Below are 21,699 nucleotides of genomic sequence, written 5' to 3' on the forward strand. Positions count from 1 at the left end.
TCTCATTTTAAAAAATAATAAAAATTTAAATAAAGTGGCATCACTCACCTTATTCAATCAACTTGACTTCAAATTACATTTTTGGCTATATCCAAAAATCAAATTTACCTCAAAAGACAAAAATTTTCTACAATGAAAATATTTTTTTCAATGTGAAAGCATTCTGAGAGCAGCATTCCAAAATTTATCAGAAATAAAAGTAACAGGTTAGAGTAAGGATAAAACTTCAAAGTTTTCCAAGGAAGATCATTTTGGAGGTATGACACGGGTGGAAGGAATGTTAATTTTTACATATAATCTTGGAAAATATTTAAAAGACACATTTCTTTATGTTCATACTTCTATTTGTCCTTCAGATGGTTGAATTTTATCTAATAATAACCACCTTTTCAAAATCCTAAAAGGATTTTAAATGGGTTATGAATTTAAAATTTTCCACAAAGGTTATTAGGGGGTGGGGTGAGGAGGTGCACCAATGTGTGTAAGCATAAGACTTTCCCACTTGCAGTCTAAGCACCCAAAGCATGTCAGAGGTGCAAGCTCTAGAAGCTAAAGTTTTGTGGGATGGTAGCGATTTAGAGGGGCTTTCAAGCAGCTCTGAAGGTCTCCATTCATTCCTGAAATTCTGTGTAGTTGAACAATACTAGTTGCATTCAATGTTTTGTTTGTTTCACAGTGTGGTCCTATAATATGAGCTTTTCAGTTATAGTGAATGTTATTTTTGTCATTTTTGGCACTTACAGTTCACAATGCTTGGTTATGTGGTTTAAGATTGTTTTAATTTTTGCATTTTACATTCCTTTTGGCACTTTTGAAGAAGGGACATTGTCTTTTATGTTGTTTGGGGAAAGTGGTAAGTCTCCCCCGTCTCTAGCTTTAAATGTTTGGCTTTATGAAATCCACAACTCTCCCCCAGAATCTTCCATCATTAAATAATGCGAGTGGAAATTTGCCTTCATAAGCTGGCCATTCCAACCGTCTTAGAGGCTGGTATCCCCAGCTTCGGATTTAGGCTGTTTGGTCGCTGCCGTCACCGGCTCTGGTGGTCCCTCTCGGCAGAAAAGTACCACTGGATTTTTGCGGGCCCACATGGCCACGTCCCCTGCCACTCCGCTGGCCGGGTTGGAAGAGGACATCCTGCTGCAGGCCCCCAGCCGGTTGGCATAGCGGTTTCGAAGGCGACTGCGGCTTCTGGCTTGCAGACCCGGGCCCTGGCTGGGCAGGAAAGCGTCCACATTCCTAGTCCGGTAGCCCTCCTCGCGGTTGCGCCCTAGGAGCATCGAAATGTTGGGATTGCGGATGGCGTAGATGACAGGGTTGATGGCCCCATTGGCCCAGGTCAGCCAGACGGCCACCACGTTGAGGAGCGAGGGGGCCTGCACGGTCTGGGCCTGCCGGGCGGCGGCCAGCAGCACCAGGAAGCAGTAGGGCCCCCAGCAGCAGATGACGAAGACGATCATGATGAGGACGGTGGTGGCCGTGCGCACCTCGCTGAAGAAGCGCAGCACGCGCGCGTAGGTGTTCACCGGCCGCACGCGCACGTCCGACAGGCGCACCGTCTTGCAGATGTGGTAGTGGCAGAAGCACATGAGCAGGAAGGGCAGCAGGTAGCAGGCCACCACCAGCCCCACGCTGAAGGCCGCGCCCAGCTGCGCGGGGTCCGGGGAGGTCCGGTAGAGGCAGCCGTGGAAGCTCTGCGCCGCCGCGAGTTCCCGGGGCGCCCCGAGCAGCTCCCAGGGCAAGGAGAAGCCCAGGGCCGTCAGCCAGGCGCCCGCCAGCAGCTGCAGCGCGCGGCGGCGGCCGATCTTCTCCCGCGGCGGCCGCACGATGGCGCAGTAGCGGTCCAACGAGATGAGCGCCACGCTGAGCGTGGACACGATGCCGAAGCACGAGCTGAAGAAGCGGCTGGCGGCGCAGAAGCCGCGCCAGGGCCCCGCGGCGGCGGCAGGCGCCGAACCCCCGGGCGGCGTGAAGAGGTCCAGGAAGGCGGCGGGCAGGCAGAGCAGCGCCGTGAGCAGATCCGATAGGGACAGCGACAGGATGAAGGCGTTGGTGACGGTGCGGAGCTGCCGGTGCTTCACAATCACCCCCATCACCGCGCAGTTGCCAAGGCTAGACAGCAGGAAGATGAGCAGGAGGACGAGCGCCTGGGCCGCCGCTGCAGCTCCGTGCGACAGCAGCGGCGCCGCCTCCGGGCCTAGCGGCCGCCTCACCGCCGCCCCCGCCTCCCGCGCTGCCCCGGACCCGCCAAGGCCGCCGCCACCGGGAGCGGCAGCTGTGCCGCCTCCGCTTGCGTCGCTCAGGTTCCCCAGCGCCGCGGCCGCCGCGGTCGCCACGGTGCTGAAGGAGAGCACGGCCGCCGTGGCCGCGGAGGAAGTCCCGCCAGGTGGGCCGGCCGCGGAGGGGGCGCCGGAGTGCTGGCTGCCCAGTAAGGCCATGCTCGCTGGTGGGCGGGGCGGCGGCGGCTCCTCCATGTGGCCCAGTGGCGGCCGCGGATCTCCTCATCCCGCACCGGGGGCGGCGGCCGCTAGGTCTGAGTGGTGGCTCGGAGCCGGGGGCTAGCGGCCGCCGCGGGGAGCTGGGCTCGGCCGGAGGGGTGGCGGTCGCTGGGGACCTGGCGGAGCCTTTGACGTGGGTTCCAGCGTTGCCGAGGGAACCGCGTGTTTACGCAGGACTGCGGGGCGGGACGGCAGCCCAGTACCCGCTGCAAAGCCGACCCGCGACACCGCCACTCCGGAGGTTACCGGCCCGGGTCTTCCGGTTTCCGAGAGTGCCAGGTCGACCTCCTGAGGGACCACTGTCCGGCCAGATAAAGTGCCGACTGGCATGCAAACAAATGACCAGATTCAACGAAAGTTCACTCTTGCTCTCTTTTGTAGGGTACAAATGTTCTACAGGCAGGCCTTTTGGGGAGTGGTGGGGGGGCACTTTGCTTCCTGTGGGTGCTTTTGGTATATACAGGTAGGAAAGGAATTTAGAAAGTGAAGTGAAAGAAAAATCCGGAAGTCTACATCCAGACATCTTAAACTTGAGAAGCAGACTAATTTAAACCAGTAATTCTCAAACTTGAGCTAACAGAATTCACATAGAGGGCGTGTTAAAATACAAGTGACAGGTCTGAACCCCAGCGTTTCGAATATGTCTGGGGAAGTACCCAAGAATTTGTATCTCTAACGGGTTCGCGGGTGGTGATGATGATGCTGGTCCCAGGACCACACTTAGAGAACCACTGATGTCAAGAGTTTCATAAAATGCAAATTCCCAGGCTGACAGAATTACTAAGGATGGGCCCATGACTCTAAACCCCGTAGGTGATTCTGATACAGGTGCTCTGAGGAGCTAGGATAGTTCCTTTAGATGTTACTTCATTTCCAAGGGCCTGGACCTCAGGCCCCTACTGGCTGATAAATGGGGGGAGAGGGATTGGTGCCTTGCCCTGCTAGCAGCCTTCATCTGTTCTCAGGAATGGGGTATGTTTTGAGTCTAAGGTGCTGCCAGCCTGGCAATCATCACAGATGCAGCTCCAGGTACCTGGCTGGGAGATACGGGGAAAAGAAAGGCAGGGCTACCCAGGGAAGTTGCATCTCAAGTTTCTGGGCATGGCCTCTAATGGGGAAAAGTGTGATAAACCCTCAGGTTAACTAACCCTGGGCTCTTCGCTAAAGCAGTGGTTCACAGAGTATGGACATTGGACCAGCAGCATCAACATCCCCTGGAAACCTTGAGAAATACAAATTATCACGCCTACAGTGCATAGGATACCCCTGATCTACTGAAACTCCTGTGGTGGGGCCCAGGCACCTATGTTTTAACAAGCCCTCCCAGTGATTCTGATGCACAAATTTGAGAAACACTACTCTAAAGAATGACTAGTACATTTGTAGATCTTAGAATCAATGGTATTAGTATTGGAGTGCTTATTTCATTCAGAAAAAATATCCTACAGGAAATTTACAGTATAAATAGAAGAACGTTTAAGGTGGCAAACCAAAACTGGGTTTCTCAGCCTCAGCATCATGGACTTTTGGGCCAGATAATTCTTTATTGCAGGGGCCATCTATACATTGTACGATGTTCAGCAGTATCCCTAGTCCCTACCTACGAGATGCCAGTAGCACCTCTCCCAGCTGTGACAACTAAAACTGTCTTCAGATATTGCCAAATATCCTCTTGGGAGCAGTCAACGCCAGCTTAATCTAGACTGATTTTGTCTTAATTTTGTCAATCAAAGCAAAAATATAATTATCATACATTAATTTATTTGGCAAACACAATCTTCTAAGATTGTGCTTAGTTTTAGGAAACAACATATAAGATAGGAAACCCAGCCCAAATAAGCTTAAGCCACCGGCCAACACAGTATATTACAGTGTGCTAAATATTGTCTTAAAAATATGTGAGTGAAATTATTTGGAGGTGACTAACTCTTCCTGACAAAGACTTTGTACAAGAGGTGACATTAGACTTTTTTAAAAAAGAAGAAAGGGAAAGAACATTTGATGCATGTGCAAAGTCTGGAGGTTAGTGTTGAAGTGAGCAGTGTCTGAATTCTAGGATATTGGAGATGGGGAGTGAAGAAGGAAATAAATGATCAAAGTTTATTGGGGCTACCTTATGATGGGCCTTGTAGGCCATGCTCTGGAGACTGAACTTCATCAGGGGAGGAGGGGCTAATAGCACAAGGGAGGGCCGTGAGCAAGTGCATGGTTCAGAAGGACCAGAAGGACTGCACTCTTCTGCTTCCTTCCTTCCTCATCTTTCTCAAGTGTCCTCTCCTCTGCCAGTTCATCCTCTTCCACCTGCCTTTACATGCTGGAGTTCATCAAAGCCCTGTTCTCAGCTCCTCTGGACTCCCCCCTCAGCCCCATCTCACTCACATCCAGGACTTCAAAGATTATCTATATATTCATTACTCAAATTATGTCTGTGGCCCCAACCTACATGTCCTGCTACTTGGCATCTGTCTCCTTGATGTGCCAGTGGCACATCAAATGGGTGCATGATCCTCTTCCTACTTCCCCTGAAAAACTTGGTCTTCAATACTCTGTATCTCAGAATATGGTAGAACCATCCTTCTAGCTTTTAAGCCAAAAACTTAAGAGTTTTCCTTGATAAATCCCTCCTCCTTACCACCAGTCCACATCCAATTCATCAACCAAGACCTATGGATTTTAGTTGCGGACTATCTTTGCATCCATTCACCTCCTCCATCCTGAATCTTGGCTCTCATCCTCTCTTTGGACTACTGTTGTCACTGTTGTCCTAACCGGTCTTCCCACATCCAGTCCCTACATTGTAGGCAGCTAGGCATAATGCTCTTAAAAAAAATTCTTCATGCCACTTACTTATTTAAACTCTTCTAATTAGGCCAGTGTAGTGGCATGTGCCTGTAGTCCCAGGTACTTAGGAAGCTGAGGAGGGAGGATCGATCGTATGAGCCCAGTAGTTAGAGGCCAGCCTGGGCAACATAGTGAGACCATGTCTCTTTAAAAAAAAAACCCTATTGGCTTTCCCCATTTATTTTAGAATAAGGACCCCAATCCTTAATATTTCCTACAAGGCACTGCATGATTTGACCCTGCTTCCTATCTAGTCTCATTCGGTACCACTTTCCTTCTTTTTTGCTGTGTTCCTGCCACACTTGGCTTTTATGACTTCCTTAAACCTTCCATCTTAGGGCATTTGCACTTGCTATCCCCTCTGCCTGGAAAGCTCCATCTTCTTCCTCCCTTCCCTAGCATCCCCATCTTTGCATTAAGGTTAGTCCATGGGGGAAGCCTCCCTTGCCTGATACCGTCCTCTCCCCACGTATTGGGCCATGTTCCCGTTAGTTTCACAGCACTCTGTATTTTCCATTGTAGCACATAACCATGGTCTATAATTTTTTGCATGATTATCTAAGCATTACCTGCCTCCCACTGTATACTACACGAGGACCTAAACCTTGCCTGTTTATTTTATGAGATCCCCAGCACTTAGCACTCTAACAAACTGCCATACAAATGCCAACATACAAAAAAATTTTTTGAGTAACTGTAAGAGGATAATCTGGAATTTAGGAGACCACTTAAGGAGAGGCATTCTAATAGTCCAGGTGAAAAATGAGAGTCTGAAGTGGACCTTTGCAGTGAAGAAGGAGAGGTCATGTATAGATTAGGGTAGGTAGTATATGGATTAGGATTCTCTGGGCGTAAGTAACACGTGAGGACACTGGTTCACATAAGCAATATAGGAATTTACTGGAAGGACAGGGGAAGTTACATTTACAAAAGGACAGTCTAACAGCAGCTCCAAGAAGAAGAGAAGTTCAGAGCAGTCCTGTGGGTAGGGAGAGCAGAAACTGATGGGAGTGATCTCTTTAGGCCACCACTGGAACAGATCAACTTCAGTTTTCAGACCTTATGTCATTTCTCAAGATCTCAGGTCTGGGGGAGAAAGTCTTGACTGGTGTACCAGTTTCCCAGCAGTCCTAGCAAGACTACATGCAGGTAGTTTCCCAAAGAAAAAGGAGAATGCTGTTGATAAAAGAAGGGGAGGCCAGGCGCGGTGGCTCATGCCTGTAATCCCAGCACTTTGAGAGGCCAAGGTGGGTGAATCACGAGATCAGGAGTTCAAGACCAGCCTGGGCAACATGGTGAAACCCCGTCTCTACTAAAAATACAAAAAAATTAGCTGAACGTAGTGGCAGGCACCTGTAATCCCAGCTACTCAGGAGGCTGAGGCAGGAGAATCGCTTGAACCCGGGAAGCAGAGGTTGCAGTGAGCCAAGATCACGCCACTGCACTCTCGCCCTGGCGACAGAGTGAGACTCCATCTCATTAAAAAAAAAAAAAAAAAAAAAGTTGGGGGGTAAAAGAAGGGGAAAGGCATGATGGCTGGAGAAATCCACAGCTATCCACCTCAGGAGCATCAACAAAGAGGACAAAGATTGTGAATAGGAGCCAAGGGTCAATCCCAAGTCCCTAGCTTGGTGGATGGCGGTGCCATTAATCAAGTTAGGAAATATGGGAAGAGGGCCACAGTCTAGGGGGAAAATGATCTTGGTTGTCCTCTAAGTACTAAATCTACAGTATGGCCTTAGACCTCAGAAATTAGGGATGTGGATGTGGTTAGTCTCTCTACAAGAGGGAAAACCATGGGAATGAATGTGACAATTTAAGGACAGAGTAGTCAGGGAAGAAAGAAAAGGACCATGGATGGAATGCTAGGGAGTACTAAAAGTTAAGAAGCAGATAAAGAAAGCAAAGCTAGGCAGGTGAATGATACAGTTAATGAGGCACAATGGTCTATTGAGAAATCAGCTGTTTTATGTTTTTGGTTTTCAGAAAAGAAGGTAAGGCAATTTCCCCAGCCTTTTATGAGGAACGTACTTGTGAGCGCTATCCCTTACCTCCAGGTGGAGAGCTAACAGGCTTTTCATGTGTTTCAGAGCTTAGAGGAGAAGTTGCCAGCCAGGATTACCCAAACAGGTAATTAAAATAGGCTCATCCAAAAGTTTGCTACTCACAGTACTCCAACCAGCAACATTAGCATCGCCTGAGAGCTTGTTAGAAATGCCCCACCCCGTGTCTGATGAATGTGAATCTAAGATTCCCAGGTGATTCACATGCACATTGAAGTATGAAGAACAGTGTCCTAAAGAGGGGTAGTATGCAATCTGTGGCTTTCAGGATTGAAGAGAAGCGTGACCTAACTCTTACTGAGTCTGTAGGACTTGGAGCAAAGCGCATTGTGAGTTCATGATGAAGAGGAGATGGGCCTGGGCCCATGCAATTGCAGCACTTTGGTGGGCACTAATGGGGACTGGGTACTAACCTCATAAGCCTAACTGAGTGGTTCTGTGGGTGAGCTCAGCACCAAGGGACTAGAGTTGCCTGTTCTAAAATGGACCACACCTACCTGCAGGGAGCAAGTAGCGGGGGCCACCATGGATTGCATAAACCATAAGACCTGGCAATTAGGTAAAGTTTCTAATGAGTAATGAGGTAGAAGCCAGATTGCAGTAGTTGAATAGCAAAATGGAAGGTGAGAAAATGTTCCCAATGAGGAGACAGTAAGGAATCTAGAAGCTTAAATACCAAGGGAAGGAGTTAGCAGTGACAGCCATCCACAGAGGGAAGGAGGGACAGGGATGTTTGTTTCATTTTGTTTACAATTAGCACATTTAAATACTTAGGAGAAGGAACCAGTGTGGGGGTGGCTGGGGGCGGGGGGCGGGGAGGGCAGGAGACTGGAGACACCTGAAAAAGGTTAATTGATGAGGCAAGACCCTCACTGAGATGGAAAGGGATAGATGTGAGCAGTATTGAGAAGGCAGAATCAACAGGGCTTTGTGACTGACTAGACATGTGGAGGTCAGAGGAGGAGGAGTTGATTTCCCTAATGTTTTTTAGTTCAAGGGAACCAGGGTGAAGTACAGCAGGAATGAACACTATTGCAAGAGTTCAGCTCTGGTTTGGATTGAAATTTAGGAAGACTTAGGTAATAGCCATTGTTTAATGTTCAAGAAATATAACATTCTTATTAAAGTACTATATCCTAGACCAAGTTATGGCCATCCTATCTTAGAACTGGAGGAAGTGTTGTAGGAAAATACTAGACTTGGAGTCGGAACTCCTAGATTTGCAGCCTCTAAATGACCTTAGGAGAGTTATTTAACATGTTTGACTTGCATCTCCCTTAAATGTATAAATGGGATAAAAACAGTGGCATACCACGGGTAGGGCAGGAATAGTTTCCCCTGGTGGAGTTGATAAAGGGGTGTGCTGTCTTTAGAGAATTTTAGAACAATAATAAAACCAACTAAAAGTCTTTTTAAAAATTATCACCAAATGCTGACAATTCTAAATGAGGTCAGTGAGTAAAACTACCCCCTACCTTGATGGCCATGGAATCATGCATTTCTGAATGTACTTCAGTATGTACCTGATAGATTATAAAATGCTACAAAATTTAATTTTTAAACAATTTTCCTTCAAAGTCATGTGACTTGTGAGATTTAGAGGGAAAATACTGGTTCCGTTTTTATTTTTTTAAAAAAGTACAGCAAATCTGATCTGCAAAAATTATTTGGTCATATTGTTAGTGATGTCATTTTTTTGAGGTAAGTGATTTATTTACTACAGAATTCTGTGGAGAATGAGTGAAAAACATCCGTTTTTGTGTAATAGAGAAATAAACATTAACATGATAGCTTTCCTTTTGTTCAGGTAATTAAATCACAGACCTAATAATAAGGCCTATACAGACTCTCTGGGTGATAAAGCCTGTTAAATGAATTAATTACTTCAGTTTCTGGATGCTCCAAAATAAAATACTATTACCTATCTCACAAAAGACTCTACTGAATTCTCAGGGAGTGTCACATCTTAGAATATTTTAATGCTTCAGCTATTTTTAACAGGCTCATAGGAAGTATTAACTAGAAGGAGTGCCAATAGTAAGCATTTATTTCATGTTTTAAATCTACCTAGCATGCAGCTGATAGAGTATGAGACTCATTCCATTGTAAGGATTCACTGCTTAATTTCTACTTTATATCTGTATTTTAATAATGCAATAAGCAACCCCTTTAATAAAAGCCCTGAAGATATAGCAAAAGTCTGATTACTAGTTGGTCTTCTCAGCATCAGTCTCTGATACTTCAGTACCTGTGGATGTAGAAGCTGGGCTTCGCGCCACAGAGAACACCCTGGCAGCAGCTATAACAAAGAAGCTGACTCCAGCCCCATCCTTCCCAGGCTGTTGTGCTAAGTGTTGAGTACTTTATAATAATCCATCTCCTTTACATGCTGCTTATAGAGAGGGCATTATTCTACTCAAAAAAATGGAAGACAAGAATAATGAGCTTGTAAAGTTCACTGTTAAATTCCACATATTATTCGAAGAGCCTTTAATACAAAATATGATATTAATAGTAATTACTATAGAGCAATATTTTAAAAGTAACTACTGTTTTAATTTTACCTGATATGTTAATCACTAGAAAAAGACTCTGAATTTCTGGCATTTTGTATGCTAGACATAAGTGATATTTATACAAATACAGTTGCAAATACGAGGTATAATGACTTTATATTTAGCCACAGGGTAGTATTTTAGAAAGAATGAAAGTTAGTTTATATGTATAATTTATTTGTTTTCATATAATTTAGAGAAAACAGTCCTTAAGGATAATGATTACTTTAAAAAGAAAGCCCTTGAAATCATGGAAGAAGTCACTTGAGAAGAAATCCATCTCTCAGTGGGTCGTCATCTTCTACTATAAAGCTTGCTGTACCCGTGTAATGGGCTTGTCCTGATACTTCCACTATAACAGCTTTAAAATCACCACATTTCGCTTCCTGGAAAAAGATGGAGTGTACTATCAAAATATTGCACTCGTATTATATCTGGCTTGAAAACTGTACTCTTGACTTTTATCATGTGAAGGAAAGGCCAAGGGTTAATCCTACGGGCCAGGGAAGGTTTTTAAGGAGAGTGACATGGTCAGACTTGTGTTTTAGATAACTGTAGCTGTAAAGTGGGGATCAAACTGGAGAAGAGAGAGACTAGAGACCCAGAAACATGTTAAGAGATAACCTCAATTCACTGAATGATTGATTCCAGAGTCACTATGGGAGTTTTCAGTGAAGATGGAGAAGGGGAATATATACTAACATAGAGATAGTTTGGAGGTAGAACTGATAGGCCTCTTGATCAATGCATGTGGGAATTGAGGACTAGCAATAAGTTAATTATAACCATAGTTTCTAGCTTGGAAATGATGCTAGTGATGCCATTAACCACAACGGGGAGAGAAAGGAAGAGCACATTTGAGAAAGGAAGAGCTTTTTAACAAGGTGAGTTTGAGACACCTCTGGACAGTCATTTAGAGATGAGTATAATAAACAGTTGGGATTAAGAGCGTTATATTCAGAAAGACATACAGGGTAGGTAGGCAGGGCAGGGATAAACATTTGGGAGTCATCATCAGTAGATGGTTGAGAACTGAAGCCTAGGAAGTGGATGAAATTGCCCAGCAGCATCAAACTGTAGAAGAGATGAGAAGCAAGGTGGGGATGAAGTGACAGTAACATCTAAATGGAAGGACAGGGAAAGGAAGCTGCGGCAGGGGAAGAAACTGAGAAGGTACCATCAGGGAGCCTGGACGGGCCCACACAGACAGGGAGAGAGCATGATGCAAGTGAAGACGTTCTGGCAAGCATGATCAATAACTATAAAACAAGTAACTGGAAACATTAACTTCAGCATATCTTTTTATGTTCTAATTTTTAAAAGAATAATAACTGAAGCTAAAGGTAAAATGTCAAATATTGTTAGGGTACAATACTTTATCTTTTTATATCTTTTTATAAAGCTGCTGTAGTATGACAGGTCCTTCACCAGGTTATGTAAGGGTGTATGTCCACTGCTTGAACCCTGAAGGCTGGGGGGTAAGCCAAGGGCATGGTGCCCAGCCAAGAAGCAGGTATCCCTGAGAACCCAAATATCCCAGAGAATATCTGGGAACATACCAAGGAAAACAGTCCTATCACACATACACAGTAGGCAAAGAGCCAGAAAATTAGCTTAAAAGCAGCTTAGAGTCAGGAGGCAGGATGGGTCTCCACAGTTGTTCAGCTGCTTCCCAGGAGTGCCTTATATGGAAGTTCTAATAAATGCATCTACTTGCCAACCTGGACTTGTCTGAGTCATTCTTTGGTCTCTCGGCTCCCTCTCTATTTGGGGGGACACTGCAGTCCCAGATTCTTCTCATAACAGCTCCTATAATATAAAGCCTCACTGACCTTTTGCTTTGTCTGACAGCAATATAATATAATGCTTAACAGCATGTGGTCTGTTCAGAGAGACCCACCTTCATGACCTGGATCTGCTACTCACTAACTAACCTCTGGTAAATTACCTAACTTCTGCAATTCTCCGTTTTATCATCTATTGAAAAACGATAATAACAGTACAGTACTGACCTTGTAGGATTCTTGTGGGGATTAAATGAGATGGCATGTATCAAGTGCTTAGCTTGGAAACTGATGCACAGTGAAGTATCCAATAAATGTATGTTATTATTTTTATGTTCCATTTCAGATTTCGAAGACAGTGTGTTCCGAATTTTTGCATACAACATAAATGGTTTCACATGTTTCAGATCACTATATGATGTAGAGATCCTTAAGGAAACTCTAATATTCAGAAACACCAAATCTTAAAAACACTTATATTAGGATAGATTGTTTGCTATGTTAAAGGACTCTTTATGAGTAGAATAATTTACTGAATGTAGATCAATCATTCTGTAGTAGATTTCATTTACTACTGAGATAAGATTCATTACTTAGCTGTTAGCACATTTAAAATTTTATTCCATTACAAAAATTTGATGTTCCGCAACTTTTGAGGGCTTTCACATCCTATTATATCAAATAAAACACTATTATAAAATAAAACAAACAAACAAACAAAACACCCAAATCCTAATGGTTCTCAAACCTTTTGGTCTCAGGACCCTTTTATACCTTAAGATTTGAGGACCCCAAAGAGTTTTTCTTTATATAAGTTATATCTATCAATATTTACTGTATTAGGAATTGGATATATCTGTTCATTACTTCATTTTAAAAATAACCCATTATACATTAACATATGAATAACACATTTTTGTGAAAATAACTGTTTGCCAAAACAAAAAAAAAATTGTGAGAAAAGTGGCATTGTTTGATATTTTTGCAAACCTCTTTCATGTCTGGCTTAATAGAAGACAACTAGGTTCTCATATCTAGCTTCTGCATTCAATTGGTTGGGTTATCATACATCACATCGTAGCCTCTGAAGAACTCCACTGTACACTCTTGAGAGAATGAGAGTGAAAAGCAAATAATGTCATTACTATGAACATAATTTTGACCCTCTGAACCCATGGAAAGGACCTTACGGGCCCGCTGGGGCCCCAAGACCACACTGGATAACCAATGTCCTAGTTGAAAAGAAGTTTTTACAGGCCTGCTTTAAAATTCTCTTCTGAGAGCTGAGTGAAGAAATTTATCAAACACCCAACTTAGGCCTCTCCAGTCTCATGAGTGACACACTTATAAATAAGAAGCTAAGGGTGCCACTTACCCTCACAGCTTTCCCTGTGAATACTGAGCCAGTTGCACTGCTTTTGAAGGCTCTCGTCTGGTTCAGTTCCAGAAGCCCTTTGTGATACTGTAAGGCAATTCGGGCTGTCACTCCTGAGCCAGTGGGACTTCTGTCAACCTGTTTCAGAATAAATGAAGACAGAATGTTCATAGTGTGTTCCATATTACCTGGCTTTTGTCCCTAAACATTACAGTTTTAATACCTGTTCATCTGCAAAAACACAAATGTTGGTGGTTGGTTCCTTGGTATAAGCATCTTTTCCATCTGTTAATATAGTTCCATATAAAAAGGCAAGGTCTTCGCTATCAGGATGATTAATTTTAAACTGCAAGTAACAAAAAAAGATCAACCACATGCAAAATAAATATTTTGATTCAAATTTATAAATAATGCAGATGGGTCATTCTTAGACGTAACTTTTTAATCCTTATCATTTTTAAAATACCTTTTTGGGCAACGTATACTAATTGCTAGAAATTATGTCTTTGTCTAGATGAAGAAACATAGTTTTACTGCAATTTATAATTCTTATCATACTTCCAGTCCCTTCTAAGGAAGCTGTCCTGCATATAGCCTTTGCTAAAAAAGCAGTCCTATTTTATACACCCCTCCCACCCCAAATACACATAGTCTTTGCAGCACTGACCCCAGGATGGTCCATCCACAGGCTGGCGATTGCTGCTCAAACAGGATGAGCTAAGGCAATCATAGTCTTATTCTCAGGAGCTTAAGGAGGATAATGTGGGAAAATCAGGCTCTGAGTATCTAGAGCTGAAGTTAACACCAATGATAGAGACAAAGGCTGTGAGAGGATATAACATTCTGTAAGAATGCAGAAACTATTAGGCAAGAGAAACAATTGGATGAAAAAAAGATTTATTGTAGACGATGAAGTCAGTTGATTCATCAAAAAGCAGCAGATATGCACACAAAGAAGCAGGCACTGGCAGGGTAGCTAAGTCACTCAATGGTAGATTCAGGCCCAAATGTGCAAAGCTACTTGTTCTTGGAAGTCTAGTTCTTTAACTTTTCCTGGATTTCTGCAAACATTTACAGTATGACTGAGATTGCTATAATCTGACTTCCCTTGTATATGCTTGTAATTAGTACTTTCTACTTCCAGTTACATGTCATTTAAAGCAATGGAACAGCTTTGGGTTCTTAACATCCAAAGAGTCCATCTGAAACCAAGTTAAAGCGGCCTGCAGATTGAATCTTTGTTCTCCATCCTCTTAAAGTGATACGCCCCACCTCCACTATAGCACATTCCAACATAACACTGTTCACAGGTATGCTCGCTTCCCCAACTGGAGCTAGCTCCTCGAAGGTGGGGTTTGTTCTTTCTTCGAGTCTCCAGGATCTAGCAGAATGTCTAACATATATACAGTATGTTTGTGGTAAATGTTTGTTAAAAGAGTGAATGAATTAAGATGAATTTATACTAACTTTAACTCTCCATCCCCATGGCCTTTTCCTAAATCTGCTTCAGCAGTGTGAATGGTCAACAGTTCACAGAGTAATTAATTGTACTGTCTGATACATCAATAACAGAACTTGTCCTCATTTTTCTCAGAATCCTTCCTCCCTCAAAGTCCACCCCTTGCCATCTTGTTGAGTTCAAACTCAAATGAGAAGTACAAAATTACACCTTTTATTAAGATATCCATGACTTTTTCTCTTGAATTCATGAAAAATTAGGAGAAATTATTTTGTGCCAAATTGTTAACTCAGACTATTAGCTGTCCTGCTTAATGGAACAGAAAACTGATGTAAATTCAGAGCTTCAAAAGTTGCTATCATAATATAATTGCACATATTGGTACTGGCAGTACCAGAAAAAAAATTTAGAATACTGATACAGTGTATATTCTCATTTTATTTAAGTTATAAATTATTTTAAAATAAAGCTTCAGAAAATGATAATTATTAGTACATTAGACACTATCTTACACAAGTTACTTTTTACTACTAATAAATTCTCACATACTAAATTCTCACGTACTAAACATTCAAATACTGTACATGTGTTTTATTTATAGGTCCCAATTTCAAGGTAAAATGTGCTTCACTCGTGCTAGAAGTGAAAGAATATCCTAGAATTATTATCTAAACTGATTTTATGAAAATAGCTTTCCCAAGTAAAAACTAGAGTTATTTAAGTAGTTATTTGAGTAACTTCTTAGCAATGTAGGAAAAAAATAATAGGAATTAATGTTCTCTATGAAATAAGAAAAAGGCTTAAATCTATTCTGTACACTATATTTTACATTTATTATTTTCAAGTTTAACAGAATGACCACACACATGCATTTAAAATTTGCAGAATTCTATAAATATATTTCTACACATTTAAGGAACTATAAACTATATTAGTATGTATGTATTATTAAATTTAGTAACTGCTAGGTGTGGTGGCTCACACCTGTAATCCCAACACTTTGGGAGGCCGAGCTGGGAGAATCACTTGAGGCCAGGAGTTTGAGGCCATCCTGGGCAACATAGTGACATCCTGTCTCTATATAAACACACACACACACTCACACAAACACAGATTTAGCTGGGTGTGATGGGGCATGCCTGTGGTCCCAGTTACTCTGGAGGCTGAGGCAGAAGCATCATTTTGAGCCTGGGAATTTGAAGTTACAGTAAGCTATGATCACACCACTGCACTACAGCCTGGGTGACAAAGCAAGACCCTGTCTCAAAAAAAACAATATTATCATTTACTGAACATTTACTATTGGCCAGACACTACTCTAAGTCCTTTACATGTATTGACTTATTTCATTCTCACAACCCTACAAAGCAGGTATTTTTTAATTTCCATTTTGCAGACAGGAAAACTGAGGCATATGGAGGTTACGTAACTTGCCCAAGGTTATATACGTTACCAGTGGTAAAGCTAGAACTCATAGATAGTTTTGCTCTAGAGCAGGGATGTCCAATCTTTTGGCTTCTCTGGGCCACACTGGGAGAAGAATTGTCTTGGGCCACACTTAAGATACACTAACACTAACGAGAGCTGATGAGCTAAAAAAAAATTGCAAAAAAACTCATAATGTTTTAAGAAAGTTTACAAAATTTGTGTTGGGCCACATTCAAAGCCATCCTGGGCTGCATGTGGCTCACAGCCCACGGGTGGGACAAGCTTGCTCTAGAGCCTAAGATTTTAATAAGTACCCTATTCTTAGTACTATTAATAATTTAAACATCATTTAATTTTCTTTATAGACATAATAATGTATATTTCCTCCATGCCACAGAGAAAGGAATTGGTTATGAAGGCAGAGTATTACTGACCTGAGCTTTCACTGCCTCTGTCACTGCACTCGCTGCATCCACAAGGTCCCTGGTCTTTGCAGAACAAATGTCTAGTCCTAACTTTTCAGCAGTAACAAATGCATAAAATGCACCGCCATATGCAATGTCCACCATCACCTTTCCATGTCCAGGAACATCCACCATGAGATCTAAAAAAAAGATGTGTTTGGAAAGAAGACGTGTTTGTTAATAAGTATTTTAGCAATAAAATTCAAAGGATTTTTAATATGTTTATTTTTCAAGAGGGATGTTCTTTTCCTATCATAAAAATAATGAAGTAAAAATCCGTTTTTTAAATGAATAAGCATCGAGTGAATAACAGCTAGATGCATCATTCTATTTTTAACTTGATGATTGCAGAAGTTATAAACTAATGCCATGCTTTCCCTAACTCATACAGACATATTCATTAACTTCCCTGAGGATCTTTTCTAGGAAACACCCCTGAGGCCGAGAGAGGGAAACCCAAGGGCATCCCTGTGAACACTAAGAAGGAAAATGTCTATTCCCCACTTGTACTGTGAGAGATGGTTTAAAATAGTGAGGGTCTTGGATCCTATTTACAAATCAATTTTCTTCAGCCGTAATGTCAAAACATAAATTTTAATAAAAGATTTTTCTATATAAATTATATACACTTATCTACATGTTTTCATCTCCTTAAAGTATCCTGTAGGCAAACACAGAAAAATGCCATTGTAGAATCATTGACTGCTACAGCATCATTTTGCACCAGGGTTTTTATTTGAGCATTTTAAGTCTCAACATCCCCAAAGTTTCACCTGAAGGTCAGTAGTTTGAAATCTTGAATCTGTATTTCCAAAGAAAGGGGGCTGGGTGATGTTTATTTCGCCCCTTCTCAAATTTTCCTCTTCCCTAATTTAAGCTAGCTTGGTGATCACTGCCTTTCAGGGAAGCCTATGGCAGGGGAGAAAGCTTGTCTTTCATGTTTTTATTTTAGGGAAGCCTAAGCTCTCAAGGGAAAGACATCTGTTGGCAAAGGAGTGTCCTGAAGGGAGAAATATTTCTCCTAGAGATAAATTTTTTCTCCCTTGAGAAGAGTGGAGGCTGAAGGTCCTTAGTGCAGAGAGGACGTGTGTTAACTTCCCCCAGGGCACCACAGGAGCAGGACGTGAAGAAACAGAGGACCGGGAGGCAGTGCAGAGGGCAAGGACCAGGCAGGGTGGGGCAGCCAATGCTCCTGCTCCACTTTGCTGGTTAACTGTGTAAGCTGAGGACTGAAGTGCCATCCTCTCCAAGGCCACAGCACTTTTAAGAAACCTTTGCTCACACATATCAGGAAAGGGGACAACACATGGAGTGATGAGGCTAAGTGAACCAAAAGGACAGAGTAGAGTTTCAATTTCAGAAATTAAGTTTTGGGAAAGAAAATATATCTTGTGTTCCTGAGTTTTCATACAAGGTCATACAAAGATACCAGTATGCTATCAGTCCACAGAAGGCTATCAGTATGCTATTAGTCCACACTAGCCCACAGAAGCCCTTTTAACCCATGATGTGTTAAAACAGAGCAAGTTTATAATCAAAAGAGTAAAACATGCTGTGGATTGTAACAACAAAACTGAATCAAAAATGTCTTTATCTTGATGCTGGCGCAACATGAAAAGCAAGTTTAATGAAAAGAGAATGGGCAAGTTGATAGAAATGAGGGACTGCTGGAAGGTGGAAAGCTAAAGTGAGGGTGAAGATCAGCACTTACCAGGAGACACAGGTGATGGTCCCAGGGCTCAGTCTGCCTGCCCTCTTCCCTTGATTGTAACAACTAAATGGGGCATTGGCCACCAATCCCGAGGCCAGGATGAAATTGGGAAGCTGGTTCAGGAGAAGTCATCCCTGAGCCTACAATCATTTCCCTGGCCCAACCTTTCTAGAATCTTGGGTCTGGTTTTCTTAGGGTGGGCAGTTGGGTAGGGTGCTACACCTCACTGAGTTTCAGTTTCCTTTTCTTTAAAATGGACCAAATTTCCTTTAAAGTTACTCTTGTCCACCAATTACCTGTGACTATTTCATTTTTTAATCACTAAATTACTAACATTAAAAATCAAGATATTTATTTCACCCATGAGTACTTCCTATGTGGCAGGTCTTTACATACACTAGCCCCTTAATTCATTACATTAGTGCCTTAATTACTACAGCCCTGAGAGGTAGGTACTGTTTTACTTACTATCCTTACATTATTCCCTGGTTTACCCACTAAATAAGTGGCAGAGCTTGGGGTCAAACACAGGACCAGGTGACTCCAAAGCCCAAAGCCTTTCTACTAAAATATACAACCTCTATCCAGAACACAATCCAAAATCTAAGGGTTTTTCTTTTCTTCTATACAAGCATATCACTGAAATTTCAATTTGATTTACTTTGCTCAAGATTTAGTGAGCACCTACTTACTATGTGCCGATTACTGTAGAAGATACGAGAAGTACAAGGAAGAGTAAAACATAGGCTTTTCCCCTTCTTGGAGTTTAGTTGGACAAGACAGATTTTAAAATACGCTATATCTGTGAATGAGGTGTAATACACTAAGCACTATTCCAGAAAATTGAAACATATCTCCTTAAACTACAAAAAATTTTAAGGGTGAGAGGGAAGCAATATGATAGGCCAGGGTTCCAACCCTAGTTCTGCCATTAGTGTGGCTTTGGTGTCTTGTGCAAACTGTAACTGCTATTTCTCCTAAAAGAGTTGTTTTGAAAATTCCACGTATGGGGAGTTCCTGGCACAGATTAGGGACTCGAAAGCCAAAACTTTAATTTCCAGTGGCAATAGGTTTCTCAAGAGGACCAGATGTTTACATTTGTCAATCAGCATATTCTTCTCCAAATTTCATTTATTTAGTTACTCATTCAACAAACATTCATTGACTGACTACTCTTCTAGGCACTTAGAATACTGTGAACAAGAAGGAGTTTGCATTTTAGCCTGGTGGGGTGGAGATGAACTCAGCAACCCTCTGAGGTGGGTACTGTTGTCATCCTCATTTTGCAGACTGTGATACTGAGGCATGGACTCTCTAGCACAAGGTCACTGAGATGGGGAGAGGTGGGGCAGTGACCTTGAACACTATGTCTGCCTTGTATGCATTTTTCAAAGTAGAGAATATAGCATTTCATTTTCTTAACTCAGTGACCATTAATGCCCACTAATCATTGTACTGTCATACAGTGATGCTCTCAGGAACTACTGAGAGGAACTACTGAGGTCAAGTGGTTGACTGACCCTGCCCTAACTGACCCAGAAATGAGATGTAGTTTGTGTTCCTGCTGCCAGCTGCCATTTCCTACAGAAGTCTAGAGTGTTTCTACTCTGCTGCTGGAGTTGCCTAGGGGGAATTCTGGTAGCCACGCTAGTTAAACTGTTGAGGTTTTAAAAATGGAATCGTAAACATAAATTCTGTCTCCCTCAAGTGGCCTCCCAATCTGGAAGTGACACCATTCTCTGGGAAAATGGCATCAATTTCTCCAGAGGCATTCTTCGTTAACTCGTGGATTTCAGCTGCCTAAGGTTGCTCTAAAAGTGCCTGTTCTATCACTTATCATTCATAATCAGGCTAATCTGAAACCTAGTTCTTCAGGGGGAATCAAGGTCCAACTTTCTAACAGATGATTTGCACGGCTTGAAGATTTTTAAGAACAGGATAACTCTATTCCCGGTAAACTGGCTCCTGGCTCACTTCCAGTCACAATGACTAAAGCATTCTTACTGATAGAATTCAGCTCCTGGGAGGTAGTAGTCTGATGAGAAACCAGATGCCAGTTTGCCAGGTCATCCCTCCTGTAAGGGTTATGGTTATAGAGATGCCCTGCTTTACATGATAAGCTGTACAAGGATCTGTACTAGAGAATCCAGCAAAACCTTTTAATGGCTCAATAGGCCTAGGGAACTTTAGCGATCATATAAACCTTGCAATCTATCTCCAGGAATACAGTATCTTGCATACTCTCATTTAATCCTAACAAAAAAACTCTATGAGGGAAAAGAAGAAACACAGGCACAGAGAGATTAAGTAATTTGCCTAAGGTTGCACAGCTTTAGGGGGTTATCAGGATTTGAAACCAGGCAATGTGTGTTCCTGTTCTTAAAGAAAAGGAACATTCGTATCTTAATGATTTATAAACTGCTTTGTTCATTCATTCTCATTTAATTCTTCAAAGAAGTGGGGGAGGTGAGGAAAGGAGACCAGGTTTAGTAACTTATTAAGTGTGATTCTGTGTCTACCAAGCATATTCTCAGCCAGCCTGGAACCCTGGTACATTGGCTGTTCTTCGCTCTTTCCTTGACCCCACCGTACCTTGCTTTATCCACCGGTGAAATCTCTAGGAATGCCTCACCAGTGCAGAGGGAGGCGCTGAGTCAGGATAACACGCAATTCCTCGCTCCTCAAGGGTCTCCCAAAACCACAGGCGGATGGGAGTCAGGGAAAATCGAAATTACACGCACCAAGCAAATACGCAAGGCTGCTGACACACGTTGGCAGTGATTTACCTTTCTATTAATTGCAAGGGTTCGCGGAGTAGGTTAGTTGCCAGAGTTCCAGCCCAGAAAAACCGTTAATGTAGTTAGTCGCGTCCCGGTTGCAGCTCTGCCCTGGGCTGGAAAGGTCCCGCCCATTACCTGTGGCCAGCACGAAGGCCGGGACGCTGTGGAAGCGCACCGGTCCGTGGCTGCGGCCGTCCTCGCATGCCACGAAGGCGGTCACCAGCCCGCAGGGGCAGTGGATGTTGACGCGGGCCTCGCGGGTGCCCGCAGCGGGCGCCGGCACAAGCCCGAAGTCCAAAGCGAAGCGGCCCAGCGCCAGCACTGCGTGGCCGCACATGGAGCTGTAGCCCTCGTTGTGCAGGAACAGGACGCCGAGATGCGCGTCCGGCAGCTCGCTCGGGACTAGGACCGCCCCGTACATGTCCCGGTGCCCTCGGGGCTCGAACATGAGCCGTCGCCGCACGTGGTCAAGGTGCTGGCGCATGTAGCGCCGCTTGGCCAGCAGGGTGGGCCCAGACACCTCCGGACACCCCGCCAGCACGATACGCAAGGGCTCGCCGCCCGTGTGCATGTCCACCACCGACAGCACCGGCGTTCCTGGATCATGCGGGGGCAGCGGGGGCACCGCCAGCGCGCTCTCCATGGTCTGCGTCGGGGGAGACGAGTACCGTCCCGCAGCTATGGCTTCAAGCCCGACCCCTACCCACTGACTCCGCCGGAGGAGGGCGGGACGCTAACCAG

The 21,699-nt window shown here is 43.5% G+C and overlaps 2 protein-coding genes across 2 annotated transcripts; both read right to left on the minus strand.

Moving 5' to 3' along the window:
* Nucleotides 1–757: 757 nt before the first annotated feature.
* GPR135 (G protein-coupled receptor 135) lies at nt 758–2,595 on the minus strand. The gene has a single exon (XM_016926921.4). It carries the CDS (start codon nt 2,472–2,474, stop codon nt 981–983), a length of 1,494 nt encoding a protein of 497 aa, XP_016782410.1. The 5' UTR covers nt 2,475–2,595; the 3' UTR covers nt 758–980.
* A 7,518-nt stretch (nt 2,596–10,113) lies between these two features.
* L3HYPDH (trans-L-3-hydroxyproline dehydratase) lies at nt 10,114–21,660 on the minus strand. Its single transcript, XM_024348599.3, has 5 exons — nt 21,094–21,660; nt 16,438–16,607; nt 13,340–13,462; nt 13,117–13,254; nt 10,114–10,343 (listed from the first exon to the last, which is right to left on the minus strand). The coding sequence occupies exons 1-5, from the start codon at nt 21,599–21,601 to the stop codon at nt 10,218–10,220; spliced, it is 1,065 nt and encodes a 354-aa protein (XP_024204367.3). The 5' UTR covers nt 21,602–21,660; the 3' UTR covers nt 10,114–10,217.
* Between the last annotated feature and the right edge of the window lie 39 nt (nt 21,661–21,699).

The sequence above is a fragment of the Pan troglodytes genome, chromosome 15, assembly GCF_028858775.2.
Source record: "Pan troglodytes isolate AG18354 chromosome 15, NHGRI_mPanTro3-v2.0_pri, whole genome shotgun sequence".
NCBI lineage: Eukaryota > Metazoa > Chordata > Mammalia > Primates > Hominidae > Pan > Pan troglodytes.